Source organism: Nyctereutes procyonoides, unplaced genomic scaffold, assembly GCF_905146905.1.
Source record: "Nyctereutes procyonoides isolate TBG_1078 unplaced genomic scaffold, NYPRO_anot_genome, whole genome shotgun sequence".
NCBI lineage: Eukaryota > Metazoa > Chordata > Mammalia > Carnivora > Canidae > Nyctereutes > Nyctereutes procyonoides.
Window position 1 is genome coordinate 51,670,926 of NW_026575135.1, and position 15,165 is coordinate 51,686,090.

At 51.9% G+C, this 15,165-nt stretch overlaps 2 protein-coding genes across 9 annotated transcripts in view; one reads left to right on the forward strand and one right to left on the reverse strand.

Moving 5' to 3' along the window:
- The window catches only part of JADE2 (jade family PHD finger 2), a 51,749-nt gene extending 42,490 nt beyond the window's left edge, over positions 1–9,259 (reverse strand). Inside the window, exons 1-2 of one of the 5 annotated variants that reach the window (XM_055301867.1) lie at positions 9,169–9,259; positions 3,635–3,820 (exon numbers count right to left, since the gene is read on the reverse strand). The gene's annotated coding sequence lies outside the window, so the exon portion shown is untranslated. Of the gene's footprint in view, positions 1–3,634; positions 3,821–7,290; positions 7,374–7,581; positions 7,931–9,168 lie in introns of those variants that run through there. The other 4 variants (XM_055301866.1, XM_055301869.1, XM_055301868.1 and 1 more) reach the window with 4 other exon arrangements.
- Positions 4,999–7,425, forward strand: LOC129494786 (uncharacterized). Of its 4 annotated transcripts, none has more exons than XM_055301873.1 (3): positions 4,999–5,203; positions 6,545–6,624; positions 6,866–7,425. In XM_055301873.1, the coding sequence occupies exons 1-3, from the start codon at positions 5,178–5,180 to the stop codon at positions 7,423–7,425; spliced, it is 666 nt and encodes a 221-aa protein (XP_055157848.1). In that variant the 5' UTR covers positions 4,999–5,177. The 4 variants fall into 4 exon arrangements, 2 of the variants coding, with proteins under 2 accessions (XP_055157848.1, XP_055157847.1); XR_008661402.1 differs by lacking the exon at positions 4,999–5,203 and adding an exon at positions 5,787–5,977 and having other exon boundaries at positions 6,866–7,289; XR_008661401.1 differs by lacking the exon at positions 4,999–5,203 and adding an exon at positions 5,791–5,977 and having other exon boundaries at positions 6,503–6,624; positions 6,866–7,289.
- Positions 9,260–15,165: the final 5,906 nt, after the last annotated feature.

Below are 15,165 nucleotides of genomic sequence, written 5' to 3' on the forward strand. Positions count from 1 at the left end.
GCAGAGACAAGAGAACATTAGCTCTCTAAGGTGGGGCGTGACTATCCCGACCTCTGAGCAAACCAGGACCCTCCTGCCTCACTCAGACCTGACTTCAGCCAAGAGCTCCTCCCCACTCCAGGGTCCCCTAACAGCAGGATCAGGATGGCAGAGTCACCCGGGCTGCTCGCAGCCAGCTCCAAAGGGGCAGGTGGAACCCTGAGGACACCAGTTGCACGGGTGCCAGGAAGTTCAATTGCTAAACACTCATTGTGGCAGAAGGGGGATGCCCTAGTACACAGGGATCTCAGGGAGCCCCCAGAACAGCCCTTCTTTGCCAGTGGGCATGATGGCTGCTTCCCTTTTGCAGATGAAGAAAAGGAAATACAGAAGTTAAGTGACTTGCCTGAGATCGCAGGGCTTGTAAGAAGTGTATCTGGCTCAGGAACATATGCCCTTGATCTTTAGACTACTCTGGCTCTGTGCAGCAGAGTACGAGCAGCCCTGTGGCCCAGGTCATGGACGGAATGGGGCAATAGCGCTCTGGCACCCACAGCTGGCATCCTTGCTTTCCCCAGGGTCTGAGCGTGACAAAGAGGACTATGACAGGGCCCTGACGCTGGCCTGCATCTTACCAGCCCAGCACTCTCACAGGTGGCAGACAGAGGAGAAGGAAGACAAGTGCTATAAACACAGCCACTTGTTTTTTCCTGCAATCCTGCCCATGGATCCCACGTGTCTCCAATTCCAACAAAGAGGGTACCTCCAAGCCAGCATCTCCCAAAGGAGAAAAGCAGGAGCTCTGGATTCAGGGGTGTTGAGTTCAAATCCTAGCTCTACCTCGCAAAAGACCAGGGACCTTGGAAAAGATATACCTCCACAGGACAAGAATTTGATCTGGATTTTTACAGAAGTCTCCTGAACTTCCAATGTTGGCAACTGATTCAGAATTTTTAAAACACTTTGAGAGGGCCAACTAAACACATCAGCTGGTGAGAATAAACGCAAGCAGCATAAAGCCCTATGCACAGTGGCTGGCTCTCCTTACGGGTGCTAGTCATACCATGATAATCTTGGGCGAGGTGAGGAGACCTCCCACCAGCACCTACAAGGGGCTCCTGTACAGTAGGTAAGGCCGCCAGGAACAGGACTCCTTGACTGCTAATGCCCTTCTGGTAATGCGGTTTCCTGCTGCCTAGGGCCCTGTCCCAAGAGACCTGTCAGTGTGCAGACCTGCACCCCACCCTCAGCCGGCTCCCTGTCCAACCTGCCCTCTGTGGAAACACTCCAGAGTTCTCCTGGGTAGGCTGTTATTAAGGGAGCAGATTTCATGTGGCTTAATTGGAATAATAACTAGGCTTTAGAGGGAAGCTACTGTTTTGTGAGTGAAGCTTCTTTCCTTTGAACCAAGTCTGTTCCAAAGGCCTTCTCGCCGCAGGTAAGCCTCCGCTGGTGGTGGCTAAGAAAGCTCCAAATGAGGCCTGGGCTCTCCTATGGAACAGCCCTTTGTCCCTTGAACTGCTTCCTTCCAACTGAGCTAGGAGACTCGGAGGACTCCTTCACCAAAGCAGAAATCCAGGTTGGGTTGGTGGGTACTGGTGGGACAACTGGGTCTTGACCTCTGGTTTTCTCTCTTGACCTCTGGTTTTCTCTTTCCCCCCCGATCCCTTCAATCTCTCCCAAAGCAAGGTTTCCTCTGGGAGACCACCCCAGTGTCATAAGGCACTTACTTGGGGGAGGGGGGACAGGAGTGCTTCTGAGGCACTCCCTGTAAAAGAGAGTCTAGGAAAGAAAGACACCCCCCTTCCTTCCCTTTGCACCTCCCACACCATCCCCAGCATGGAGGCAGAGAGAAGAAGCTCTCCTCTGGGTGCGTGGGTGTCCTAGAGTTCCTTTAGAGAAGCAGCCCACAGCCTTTCTGTGCAATTTCTGCCCCAAAGCCAACCTGTGGCAAATCCAGTGGACTCTCCCTCCAAAATGTACAGTGAAGCCATCGCGGTTCCCTGTGTCCCTACTGCTACCACCCTGGCCCAAACCAGTCCCATCTCTAGCCTGGATTTCCCATTCATCTCCCAGCTCCCACCATCTAGAATCCACACAGCAGCCAGAATGACCTTTAAAAAAACATAAATCAGATCATGTCATACCCCTCTCTAAAATCTTTCAAAGGCTTCCTGCTGATCAAAGGACAAAAATCAACCTCTTGGCCACAATATCCTACATGATCTGGCCCCTCCCCACCTCAACCAGTTCACACGGACCACTATACCCTTCCTCACCACTTTCTAGCTACACTGGTCTCCTTTCATCTCCTGAAATAAGTCAAATATTCCATGCTTCAGGACCTGTGCACAGGGTGTGCTCTCTGCCTGGAAGGTTCTGTGTAGTCTGTGCATGTCTGACTTTTTATCTTTCACATTTCAGCTTAAATGTCAAGGAAGTCTATGCCAGTTACCTTATCTAAAGAAAGCCCACAACACCGTTATTCAACATCTTCAGAGCATCCACCGCAATTACCGTCTATAGATCTACTTGTTGAATGTCTTTCTCCTTTGGAGAGGACAGTAAGGAGTGCATCTGTCTGGATCTCGGCTGGAGCCCCAAGGCCCCATCATGTCATGCCCAGCACACAATAGGGGCTTGATATACAGGGAGTGCCGAGTATGTTCTTGTCCCCTCCCTGGAGAAGTGTGGGGAGCGCACAGCCCAGCTGGCCTGCCTGCAGCTTGCAGGAACAAACACCCCAGGCCAACATTTCGTCCTGTTTTCACAGCCTGCTTTCCCCATCTTAACCTCACACATTTTCCAGGAGGCTTTATTTGGTTGGGCTCCTGGCTAATGATCAATGTCAACTCAGTAATAGGGCAGCAATTTGGTGGCAGATGTTTTCTTGGCAGCACTAGCCATTGGTCTTAGTGGGGGCCTTGGGTCTAGACTTGAAACACCAATGCCCAATGCCAGCCCCCTTTAAAGACCTCTCCGCAAATAAACTCAAATAAACACCCTGGGCTTCCATTAACGCTCTTCCAGCTGACCCTGGGAACAGTGGGCCTTTCAGGTCTGCTAGCGCAGCCGCTCCCTGGGCAGTTAAAACATCCCAACCTGGCCTCCGGCCTCTCCTCTCTGGGGGCCACCAGGCCTGCCCTGCCCGCCACCACACACAGCAGGACTTCGTCTTCCTCCTTAAAAAAAGGAGGTGGGGGGAACAGCTTTCAAGCAGGCAATTTACCATTCCAGACACAATCTTTCAAAGAGAAACAAAAACTCTCCCTGTCTGAGGCAGACCGCTTAGGCGTGTGTGTAATAAGATGCTAATACAATTTAATGATATTTCGGCTGGAAAACCTGTCCTCAGAGCCTCCTTGTGTCGGGAAGGCCAGACATTCAGAAAACAAGAGCTGCACGCTCTTAAACCGCTTTAAGCGGGGGTCAGAGCCCCACTCTTTCCTATCTCTCATTAACTTTAATGCCTTCCCGGGGACGGTAATTGCATTTACAAAAATGATTTTGTACACACAGATCCTCAAACTTGCTTCTCCAGGCACAGGGCGCCTAAGCCCTCCTCCGACACTCATCGTTGCCCACCTGCAATTCCAAGTGTCCCAGCTCCCCTGGAACATACCCCAGCCCCCTAAACCCAGTTCTGGGAACATACCTAGGGGGTCCTGGAAGAATGAAAGGTGCTTTGTCTATTTTGTCCTTTGGCACCTTCTCACCCTACCCTCCACCTCAGAAGAGGGCAAAGCTCACTCCGCTCGCTCCCAGAGAAGGCTGACCATTGGCAACTGCAGGGTCCTTCCAATCCCTTCTTCAGAGAAGGGAGCTGGCTCTCTGGCCTAGCCTAAAGGGGAGAGATCAAAGGTCAAAGCTGCATTTGGGCCCCCTCCACATCATTAATAATAATAGAAATCGCCAATACTAATCACATGCTTACCACATGCCTAGTTTTGGGTTTAACCTTTATGCAATATGTTGCTTAATCCAGCTACCCATCATGGCAAGGTACTGCTATTAACCCCACTTGCAAATGAATAAAGTAAGGCACAAAGCAACTGTCACAGCTGGCGAATGCATAGCTAGCATTCAAACCCAGGCTATCTGACTCTAGGTGGTGTACCCTGCCCCCCACTGGGCTACCATGCACAGGCCTATAACCCCAGAGTGTGGCTGGGGTACTCCAGATTCCTATGGGTTATCTGAGAACCTTCCTGGGTTCCTAAACTGTGAGACACACACACACACACACACACACACACACACACACACACACACACAGGGTCCTATGTGGACGGAGGACAAAGCAGGCCAGGGGTCCCCCCTCCTCACAATCCTGGCCTTTCCTCTCAAACACTTTAGGGCAGAACTAACTGTGAAGTCTGCAAAAGAGTATGCTGGATGAGTCGTGAAGAATTTGGAAGTCACTGAATCCGGTATTGGATATAAGACAACTACCTCCCCATTACTTGGAACTCCAGTTAACCAGAACACTCTACCCATCCCCCCACCCTACCCCACTGCACCTCAAAGATGTGGTAGTCAGTGTCAAAGGTCTACCCTCAGGACTCTGGGGTGCACCTTGGGGGCTGGGACCAGCAGTCCCACGTCAGGTGTCAATAAACGCCAAGAGGAAGCTCTCTTGAATTAGTGTTACTGGCCATTTAGCCATGCAATTTAACCAAAGGAGAAGCATGCTGGATGGGAAATGTTCTGAAAACATTTGCTGCATCCCAAGTCCAAACAACTCTGTCCTTAAACACTTCATCTCCAAAAGTGCTGGAGAGACCTTTGGCCAAACAGTTTCAAAACCAACATCCACTGCAGTCCTGCTGCCTGGGGTGAGGACTTCCCTTTTCGAGGGACTTGCTGTAGAACCAAATGCTTTTCCACTCCAAACAACACCCAACAAACAGCACTTGGGACAACTGAGAGGACTCCAGATCAAACACCCCCTTCCCCCCCCCCCCAACCATGCAAACTTTCTCAATAAATTATTCGCCCACTTCGGATCAAAGCCTGTTTTGCAGCCTGTGACCTAAAAAGCAAATAGCATCTCTTAAACATGAAAGCCATCCTCCCTGCCTGGGTCGGCTTTATTAGTCATTCCTTCCCCTTACAGTTATTCTGTTGTTATTTTTCTTCTCTGCTTGTTATATCGCTCTGCAAGTCCCAACCCGCCTGAGGAAGAAAAGACTGGAGGGATGGTGCGTTCGCTTGGGGCCCGAAGGTGAGAGAGGAAGTCAGGGTAGGGGAGAAGCCAGCACCCTGGGAACCCAGGAAACAGGGCCAGGCCCGGTTGGCAGCTCCTTGCACGGCCCTTTTGCCAAATGTCCTACTGGGAATACTACCAGTGAAGGGAGGGAGTTAATGCCACTGCGGGAGGAGGGGCCAGGCGGCCATACCACCACCTGGGCCCCTGATTCAGTTTGCAAACATAAAATGTTAAGGGGACGTCCTGTCGGCTAGTCAGGGCTCAAAGCTCGGGGCTCCTCCCCCTTCCAACAAAGGCAGGGCGGCAGGCCAGTCGTGCCCTCTCCGCCGCTCCCGAGCGCAGACGCGAAGCCTCCCGACGACCCCCTGCAAACTCGGCCCCTGGGTAAAAACTTTGTGCCCGCAGTGGATGAGCGAGAGGTGCTAAGCGCGCGAGCAAGGTTTGGAAATCCGCAGAGACCAGAGTCGACGGGCGCAGCGCGCCCTTGGCTCGGGGCAAAGGGAAACACGGCCCCTCCCGCCCCCACCAGCCCCGGACACGAGACCCGCAGCCAAGGTGGTTACAAAAAGAAAAAAAAAAGAAAAAAAAAAAAAAAAAAAACCGTCCCAGCCCGCGGCGGAGGCTGAGAGGACTGGGAGGGGGTGGCGCGCCTCCAGCCTGCCCCTGGAGGCGGTCGGCGGGAGCGCAGGCTGGAGGCGCGCCGGCGTGATTCCGACCGCGGGAGCCGGGAGGAGGAGCCGGAGGTGGCCGCGGGGGGCTCCGGCCCCGGCGAAGGAAGGGCAAGACGCGGTGCGGCCCGGGCGGCGGGCTAGACGCCGAGGGCGGGGGGGGGGGCGCTTGGGTGAGGCGGGTAGAGGAACTGGGCCTCCGGGGAAGTGAAGTGGGCAGCTGCGTGGGGCGGGAGACCGGGTGTGCGGGGGGTGTCCTGGGCCTCTGGAAGCCACCGCCAAGCCTTCCTGCCCGTCTCGCAGACATCCCCGTCTTCTGATGTAACGGCTACGAATCGCCAAGCTGACCCCCTCTCATCCCTCGGCCTGGAGAAGAGTGTCTCAGGCCCAGGGATAGGCGGGAAGGACCGGAGGGAGCCACAAGTCTGCACCCAGGCGGGGAGGAAGCGGGAGGGAGCCGCTCCGCAGGCGCAGGCGAGTGGGTGGGAAGGAGGGAGGGAAAGAAGGAGGAAGGAGGTGAGGCCGGGAAGATGCCACTGCCGGGGGCGGGGCGCGGCTGGGGATCCGGGAGAAGGACTGCAGCGGTGCTCGGTGGGGGCTGGGGCTGCAATGTCACTTATTTGAGGGTCAGGTGTGTATGTCCCAGGCTGGCACTACCACTTGCCTACATCTTCCCGGTACCACCCAGGGCGCAGGGACGGAGGCGGAGGACAGGGGACTGCAGTACCGTCCCCGAAGCGGGACGCGAACCGGCAGAGTTGGGAGAAGGTAAACAAGGGCCACGCCCCCTGCCGTCGCCCCGCGGGCGCGCACCCGCCGCTCCGGCCACAGCCGGTACATTTCCACTCTCCCGGCGCTTCTCCCCCGCCGGACTCCCGCGCAGCCCCGCAGGGGGGGGGGCCGCCCCCGACCCCAGCCCCCGCCCCGTACGCCGGAGCTGCACACCCGGCACACTCACCTGGAAAGGGTGTCCCCCGCCCCTCCAAAACACTGTGTTTAATTTGTGCAGAGCCTCCGCGCCCGAGAGCTGAGCATGCTGCCCCCGCGTGCAGCGCCCGCGTGCACCCAGCCCAGAGAGGGGGCGACAGGGCGGAGGCGGTGGCCCCCGGAAGGTGTCTGGGACCGGACCCGCTGCACGTGAGCCCAGCGCGGAGTCATGTGCACCGGCTCAGCCCGGTTCGGCGGCCGGACGTGCTGCGTATCAACAAAATGAAACTCAGGGCGACAGGAGGGCAGATAGCTCCAGGTCCTCCGAACCCCCGTACCCGGCAGAACGACCTCCCCACCACTGCTGTCTCCCGCCGCAGCCCCTCCGCGCGGCCGGGAGTCCGCGGGGCAAGTTGCAGCCCAGGCGCGCCCCCGCCCGCCCGCGCCCCCTCACCGGCCCGGGGGCGCTTTGCCGCAGTCATTAATAAAGAAGGTCGCCAAGCTCACCCTTCCAAAAGTTGTTGTTGCATGCGCCCCTCTCAGCCTCCCCGCAATGTACTCTTTAACACAGGACTGACCAACATGCGCAATCTCTCTCCCCTGTGCTGTGCATCCCCCCCCCTCCGCGCCCTGGCTTCCTAGAACAGGCAGCCAGCAGGAGAGAGAGGGAGCGAGCGAGCAAGAGAGAGAGAGAGCGAGCGAGAGCGAGGGAGCGAGGAGCGCTGGCAGATCTGTTGCAAAAACACAAAATAACGCCGTGGAGATGCGCAGGGCCCATCGCTGGGGGCTGGATCTTACCTTCCTCCGCGGTGCCCTTCCGAGGGGCGCTGCCCTGGACTACGCGCCGCGGCGGGGGCCGGCGCGGGAAGGATGCTCCCGAAACCCGGAGCTCCTGGGGCCGGCGCGGGCGGGCGGGGGGCGCGCATCCATCCGGGGTCGCGGCGAGGGAGGCGGCCGGGCCCGTGGCGTCCCCGGCCCCGCACCCCTGCTGGGGACGGCCAGCCCGCTGGACCTAAGCCCTTGCCGCTAGAAATGGGCGCAAAGTAACTCCATGGACGCTACTCACCGCCCCCCCCAAAAAAAGCCTCCAACTGCGATGGCCGCGGTCGGCACCATTCACCAATCCCCCTGTGTATGTTTCTGTTTCTTTTTAAACCAAGACTTCCTTGTGATCTCTTTAGAAAAAAAAAAAATGTGTTGGGGTGGGGGTGGGGTGGGGGCGGGCGGGAGGAGCGAGGGAGGGGGAGTAGCCACTTTTTTCTTATTCACTCGGATCTCCACTCCTGACACCCCCCGTCGCCCGCCCCACCCCCGCCCAGTTGTTTGGCTCCGGCAGCGGGTCCAGGTAGCGTTGCAGGCCTCGGGGGGAGGGTGCTCTGCGGGTCTGCCCGTCTGCCTGCACCTCGGGCCCAGACTCCCCATGGGCTCTGGGGCGCCCCCAGCCCGCCCTGTCCCCAGGGCCGGGCCCGAGCGGCGGCTGCGCCCGTGCAAGTCCCATCAGGTCTGCTCACACTTCACACACTCACACATATACCCCGCCCCTCCACTCTCTCACTCACACTTTCTGCTCACACTCCGCCCCCTTCGCGCCCCAGACCCGGGCGGCGCCCCCCGCAACCTTAAAAAAAAAAAAAAGCAAGCTTATACTTAAAAAAATCTTTTGGCGCCATATTAATGACGTACTTAAAATTTGCCATTTCTCCCTGCGTCAAAAAGACGTTTCTTTGCAAATAACAGCCTGAAGGCGACACTCGCGGAGGGAACGAGGTTTGCACTGAGCACCCCGCCTCCCGGGGCTCCAAGGCTGGAAGACCCTCGCCCTAGGCCCTGCTCCCGAATCGCTAGTTTAAAAATGCGAATCGAATAGATCGCGCGGCGCTTTGCAGCGCCAGAAGTGAGCCGAAAGTGCTGGCAGGAGCGGAGGGGAGGGGCGCGCGCACGAGTCTGGGGGAGGGGGCGCGGCCCTCCTCCCCCACCCACAGCAGATGGAAACTAACATCCCGGGCGGGGGAAACTTGAAATTGTGGGCGACCTCAAAGAAGGAGGGCGGTCCGTGGAGAGGGTCCCTCTCGGGTTCGTGGCCCCCTCCCCCGCCCGGGTGCCTCCAGGCTCCCAGCTCTGCCCCGCATTTCCGGGGGGTGGGGAACGCAGTGATGGGTGGGTGGGTGGGTAGCTGCTCGTCCCTGTCCCTGTCCCTGTCCCTGTAGGAGTTTGCCCCGCGGTGTCCCCTTCCTCTCCCCACCTCGACCTTCCCATTACCCCTAAAGGGTTAAAAACCGAGGTGGCAACTTCCAAGGGCTGGCACTTGGCGAGGAAGCGGGGCGCCCCTCTCCCCACCCTTCGCCTCCTCGCCCCTCCTCCTCCGGCTCCACTTCCCGACTTGACCTTGTGGTGCACAAACAGTGCGCTCGGATCCTCGCAGTTTCTGGAAGAAGCGCTTGCGCTCGCCAGGCAGGCGGGCTGTCGGGCGGCTCGCGGGCGGTGGCGGGGCCTTGGGTCGGTTCCCGGAGCCGCGGGCCACACCCACCCAACCCGCTGCGCCCGCCGCGCTCACCTTCTCTCGAGGAAGGAGCTGGGCTGGCCTCCTGGATGAGGAGGTGTGGGGGGCAAGCTGCAGCCTTCTCCGGATGCTCCCAGCTGAGGAGGAGGAGGAGGTCTGGTCTCAGGCTGGGTTTGGTAGAGAGACTTGGGAGCCTGGGTCAACATCCCCAAAAGCATCGTTGCCAACTTTTCTTTCCCTCTCCCTTTTGGCTGCCCCTCAAAGATAATCCAATAATTTTTTCAACTCACCTTTGGCTTTGAAGACACATGGGTGAGTTGTGAACGGAGACCTGTTCCTCTCCAAGACTTAAAGTTGTTTATTCTTTCTTTCCTTCCCCTCCCCACTACCCGTGTATGTAAAGATAAATACTCCATTTAAGTGAGATGACATTTATGTGACAATTAAAAAGATCCCCCGATGGAATGTTGTGAACACATTTGCTTATAGGAGAAATAAATCTAATAATAAACAAACTCATAATAACAGCACAAATCCTCTGACAGGGTAGATTGTCTACACAACAAAGAGGGAGATGATGAATGCAGAAATAAGCACTTTTTGCAACAAGAAAGAAATATGAGCTCAAGGGGAGTCACTGCAACCTCTTCTTCCTTGGCCTTCATTCACAAAGTCTGGGGAGGCTTATCTAGCAAGATTGAGGAACTGGGGTACCACCTTCTGGTTAGACCTGACTCTAGCTCTGCGTGGTCAGTTGTTAGGATTTTCTCAAGCCCAAACTCAGTGCCAGAAAACATGTCACAGGCTGTTTGCATGTAACAAAATGGTTAAATACCTGGATTCTACTCTTGGGTTCTCAGTTGAGAAGGTACTTGATCTGAGCAAGCGCATTCATCTCTCCATCTCTTCTTCTGCAGAACAGGATGGCTAGAGGGTTCCTGAAGGGGTATGTGTGTATACATGCTTATATGTGTAAAGCAGGGCCTGGCTCAGAGTGCAAGGTGCACATTAGCACTTGCCCTGGTGCTTAAGTTTTGAAAAGGTGAATGGCTCCCTGAAAGTTCTTAACACTGAAAAACTGGAGGACAATGATTTCTGTCTTGCCCTCCATGAGGACATATACAAGATCTCCCAGTTAGGGCAAAAAAGAAGTGCAGAAAGAAACTGTCATACATGGTGGACTTCAAGGTCAAGGTCCAGATGGCAGTCTCAAGCACACACCTAAAGTGGGAATGGAGGCACCAATTTACAATGGCACAGTCTAAAGAAACCTCTCTGATTGGGTCTAGTGGCAAGGGGCTTACATGCACCAAAAGACTGGACAGGCTCCTACTTCCAGCTGTCAGGATCCTGTGAACCTTGGCAGGTAGTTACAAAATGTCCTAGAGAGATGGAAGAGAGACAAGACGACCACTTATAGAGTACCTGCTCTGTGCTGTGCAGTATGCAAGTCATCCCATTTCATCCTCACAAAAATCCCATTTTACCTGTTCAGAAAGGTTTAGTGAATTACCAGTAGTCAGACAAGCTAGCAAGTGATAGCAGAATTGGAACCTAGTCCAGACAACCCCAAGACTATGTGTTTTCCTTTTTACCACCCTGCCAGAAATAAAAAGTATTAGCATTATTGGTTTGATTGAGGATAGGGGCCTGATTGCTATAATAGCAAGAAAAAATTTTATGGGTAGCACTTTGCCTCTAAGGAGGTTCCTTGAATTTGGGTGAGACCCAGGTCCCCTAAGGAGTCCTTGGAAGGCACTTCTTGTTTAGGACTGGGAGTTCCATTAGAATCCTTGGATTCCCACTGCTCTCTGCTACTGTTTAAGTTTAACCTTGAAAATGTTAACAGAATCATAGCAATGGAGCTAATTATAACTCCTTAATCTTTAGTAAAAGTCTCACAAATCATTAACTTACTACAGGAAAAAAAATGAGAAGAAACATAAACTTCTTGGAGACAGAATCATTCACCTTTTTTCAAATATTTCAACAAATATTTGTTGAGTGGCTCCTGTATATCACACACCATTCTAGGGACCGAGGACACAGCACAAAAATGCCAGACAAAAATGCCTACTCTCATGGAATGCACTTTCTAGGGGAAAGAGAGATGAATTTTTTTAAAGTAAAATATTATATTTGAAAGTAAGTGCTATTCAGAAAAAATTAAGTAGGAAAGGGAATGTGGTCATGAAATTTAAATACAGTCCTCAGGAAGAGCTGTCTGAGAAGGTGGCTTCTGAAAAAAAGGAGGTGAAGAAATGAGCTGTGAGGACTTATGGGAGAAGAGCATTCTAAGCCAGAGGTTCTTGACATGGAGTCCACAGACAGCCCCTTCCAGAGATTTGTGGATAGAGATTCAAGGGGTCTTGACTTTAGATGGAGGAAAAATTATATCTTTATTTTCACTAATTAACATTTAGCATGTTCTTCAGTTATGAATGCAGATAGCAAATCACAGTGATAGTAGCAGCACCTGTGACACTATTGCTAGTAGAAATCACAGATATTTTCATATCACATTATGGTTGTTGCAAATATCTTAAAATATCATTACAGTTATCACTACTTTATAATTATGCTGCTAGCTCTTATAATTTAGTGAATTAATAAGAAACACATATATTATTGTATTACACATTTTAAAAATATTTTGAGAGTTGAATTTCCATATAATTGTTTTCTTTACAATTTATGAAAAAAAACAATTTGTGAAACTTATTTTATGGATTTAAAGATATTAGACTCAGAAGGAATCCACAGGCAGCACAGATTGCCAAAAGAATCCATGGTACAAAGTAAAAAGAACCACTGTCTCCACAGAGAGCAAATGCAAAGGTCCTGAGGCAGGAATGTGCTTATATAAAACTATAAGGAAGAGATTATATAGGGCAATGTTAGGAATCTGGCTTTTGCTAGGCATAATAAAGATGGTTTTGAGCAAAGAAGTGAAATGATCTGACACTGGATTTTACAGGTTACTTTTCTGCCAGATGGAGGATAGAATAAAAGCAGAAAGGCTGAAGCTGTAAGACAGGTTAGGAGGTCACTGTAATAAACCAAGTGAGAGATTATGTTAACATTCACTAGAGTGGTAGCAGTGGAAGTGATCAAATTCCGTATATATTGGGCAGCCTGGGTGGCTCAGCGGTTTAGTGCCGCCTTCAGCCCAGGGCCGGATCCTGGAGACCGAGGATCGAGTCCCACGTCGGGCTCCCTGCATGGAGCCTGCTTCTCCCTCTGCCTGTGTCTGTGTCTCTGCCTCTCTCTCTCTCTCTCTCTCTCTCTCTCCCTCTGTGTGTGTATGTCTGTCATGAATAAATAAATAAAATCTTTTTTTAAAATTCCATATATATTATAAAGATAGCTCTGACTTTTGTTGATGGGATGTGAGAAAACAAGAAGTCAAGGATGACAACAAAAGGTTTGTCTTGAACCAATGGAAAAACAGAATTGCCATTAACAGAGATGCAGAGACTGTTAAAGGAATAGATTTGGAAAATAAGGAACTCGGGGTTACATGTGGCAAGCTTAAGATATCTACTAGATGTCCAAATGCAGCCTTCTTGTAGGCAGCTAGAGACGACAGCCTCAGCCCAGGTGCATGTTTTGGGCTGAAGATATCTTTTCAGAGATGTCAGCAGGTGGCTGGTTTTTAAAGCTATGAGGCTGTTTGATGGGATGCTGGGTGGCTCAGTGGTTAAGCATCTATCTGCCTTTGGCTTTTACAGGTTACTTTTTTACAGGTTACTTTTCTGCCAGATGGCGGACAGAATAAAAACAGAAAGGCTGAAGCTGTAAGACAGGTTAGGAGGGTGAGATCAGGGCATGATCCTGGAGTCCCAGGATTGAGTCCCACATTGGATTCCCTGCAGGGAGCCTGCTTCTCCCTCTGTCTTTGTCTCTGCCTATGTCTGTCTCTCTCTGTGTCTCTCATGAATAAATAAATAAAATCTTTAAAAAATTAAAAAGGGGATGCCTGGGTGGCTCAGCAGTTTAGCGCCTGCCTTCGGCCCAGGGCGTGATCCTGGACACCCAGGATCGAGTCCCATGTCAGGCTCCCTGCATGGAGCCTGCTTCTCCCTCTGCCTGTGTCTCTGCCTCTCTCTCTCTGTCTCTGTCTCTTGTGAATAAATAAATAAAATCTTTTTTAAAAATTAAAAAAAATTAAAAAAAATAAAGCTGTAAGGCTGAGATCACTAAGGAAGTGAGTGTAGAAAGAGAAAAGGTCCAAGGACAGTGCCCTTGGTCCCTGCAAGGTTAAGAGGTCTAGAAGATGCAGAGGAATCAGCAAGATATTGTTAAAAAGGAAGTATTCAAACATTTCTCCAAAGAAGAGATACAAATGGCCAATAAGCACATGAAAAGATGCTCAGCATTGCTAATCATTAGGGAAATGCAGACCAAAGCTGTAGTGAGGTACCACCTCACATCCAATAGGATGGCTACTTTCAAATATTTTTATTTTATTTATTTTAAAATTTATTTATTTATTTGTTTGTTTGTTTATTTATTTACTTATTGGAGGGGGTGGGAAAGAGGGGAGGGGCAGAGGGAGAGAGAGAGAGAATCTCAAGCAGACTCCATGCTGAGTGCAAAGCCCTTCCAGGGGCTCAATCTCATGACCCTGAGAGATCATGACCTGAGCCAAAGTCGAGAGTCAGATGCTTAACTGACTGAGCCCCCCAGGCACCCCTATTTTATTTTATTTTATTTTATTTTATTTTATTTTATTTTATTTTATTATTTTTAAATATTTTATTTTTTTATTTATTCATGAGAGACACAGCAAGGGAGAGGCAGAGACAGGCAGAGGAAGAAGCAGGACCCATTGCAGGGAGACCGACGTAGGACTTGATCCCGGGTCTCTAGGATCACACCCTGGGCTGCAGGCAGTGCTAAACCGCTGCGCCACCGGGGCTGCCCTATTTTATTTTATTTTAAAAATATTTTCGGGATCCCTGGGTGGCGCAGCGGTTTGGCGCCTGCCTTTGGCCCAGGGCGCGATCCTGGAGACCCGGGATCGAGTCCCACGTCGGGCTCCCGGTGCATGGAGCCTGCTTCTCCCTCTGCCTATGTCTCTGCCTTGTCTCTGCCTCTCTCTCTCTGTGTGTGACTATCATAAATAAATAATTAAAAACATTTAAAAAAAAATAAAATAAAAATAAAAATATTTTCTTTATTGAAACACCTGGGTGGCTCAGCAGTTGAGCATCTGCCCTCAGTTCAGGGTGTGATCCCAGGTCTGGGGATCGAGTCCCATATTTGGCTCCGTTCAGGAAGGCCACTGCTCCCTCTGTCTTTGTCTCTGCCTATGTCTGTCTCTCTCTGTGTCTCTCATGAATAAATAAATAAAATCTTTTTAAAAAGGATTTTATTTATTATTTATTTGAGAGAGAGAGATCAAGCGGGAGCTGAGGGTGGTGGGGGAAAGGGAGAGAAAAAGGGAGAAGTAGACTTTCCACTGAGAGCAGAGCCCCATGCAGGACTCAATCCAGGACCATGAGATGATGACCTGGGCAGAAGGCAGCTGCTTAATTGACTGAGCCACCTAGGTGCCCCCTTTTATTTTATTTTATTTTATTTTTTTTTTAAAGACTTTATTTATTTATTCATGAGAATACACAGAGAGGAGAGAGAGAGGCAGAGACACAGGCAGAGGGAGAAGCAGGCTCCATGCACCGGGAGCTCGACGTGGGACTCGATCCCGGGTCTCCAGGACCGTGCCCTGGGCCAAAGGCAGGCGCCAAACCGCTGCGCCACCCAGGGATCCCTATTTTATTTTATTTTAAGTAGGTTACACACCCAACGTGGAGTTGTAATTCACGGCCTGAAATCAGGAGTCACATGCTATACAAACTGAATTAGTCAGGCACCCTAAG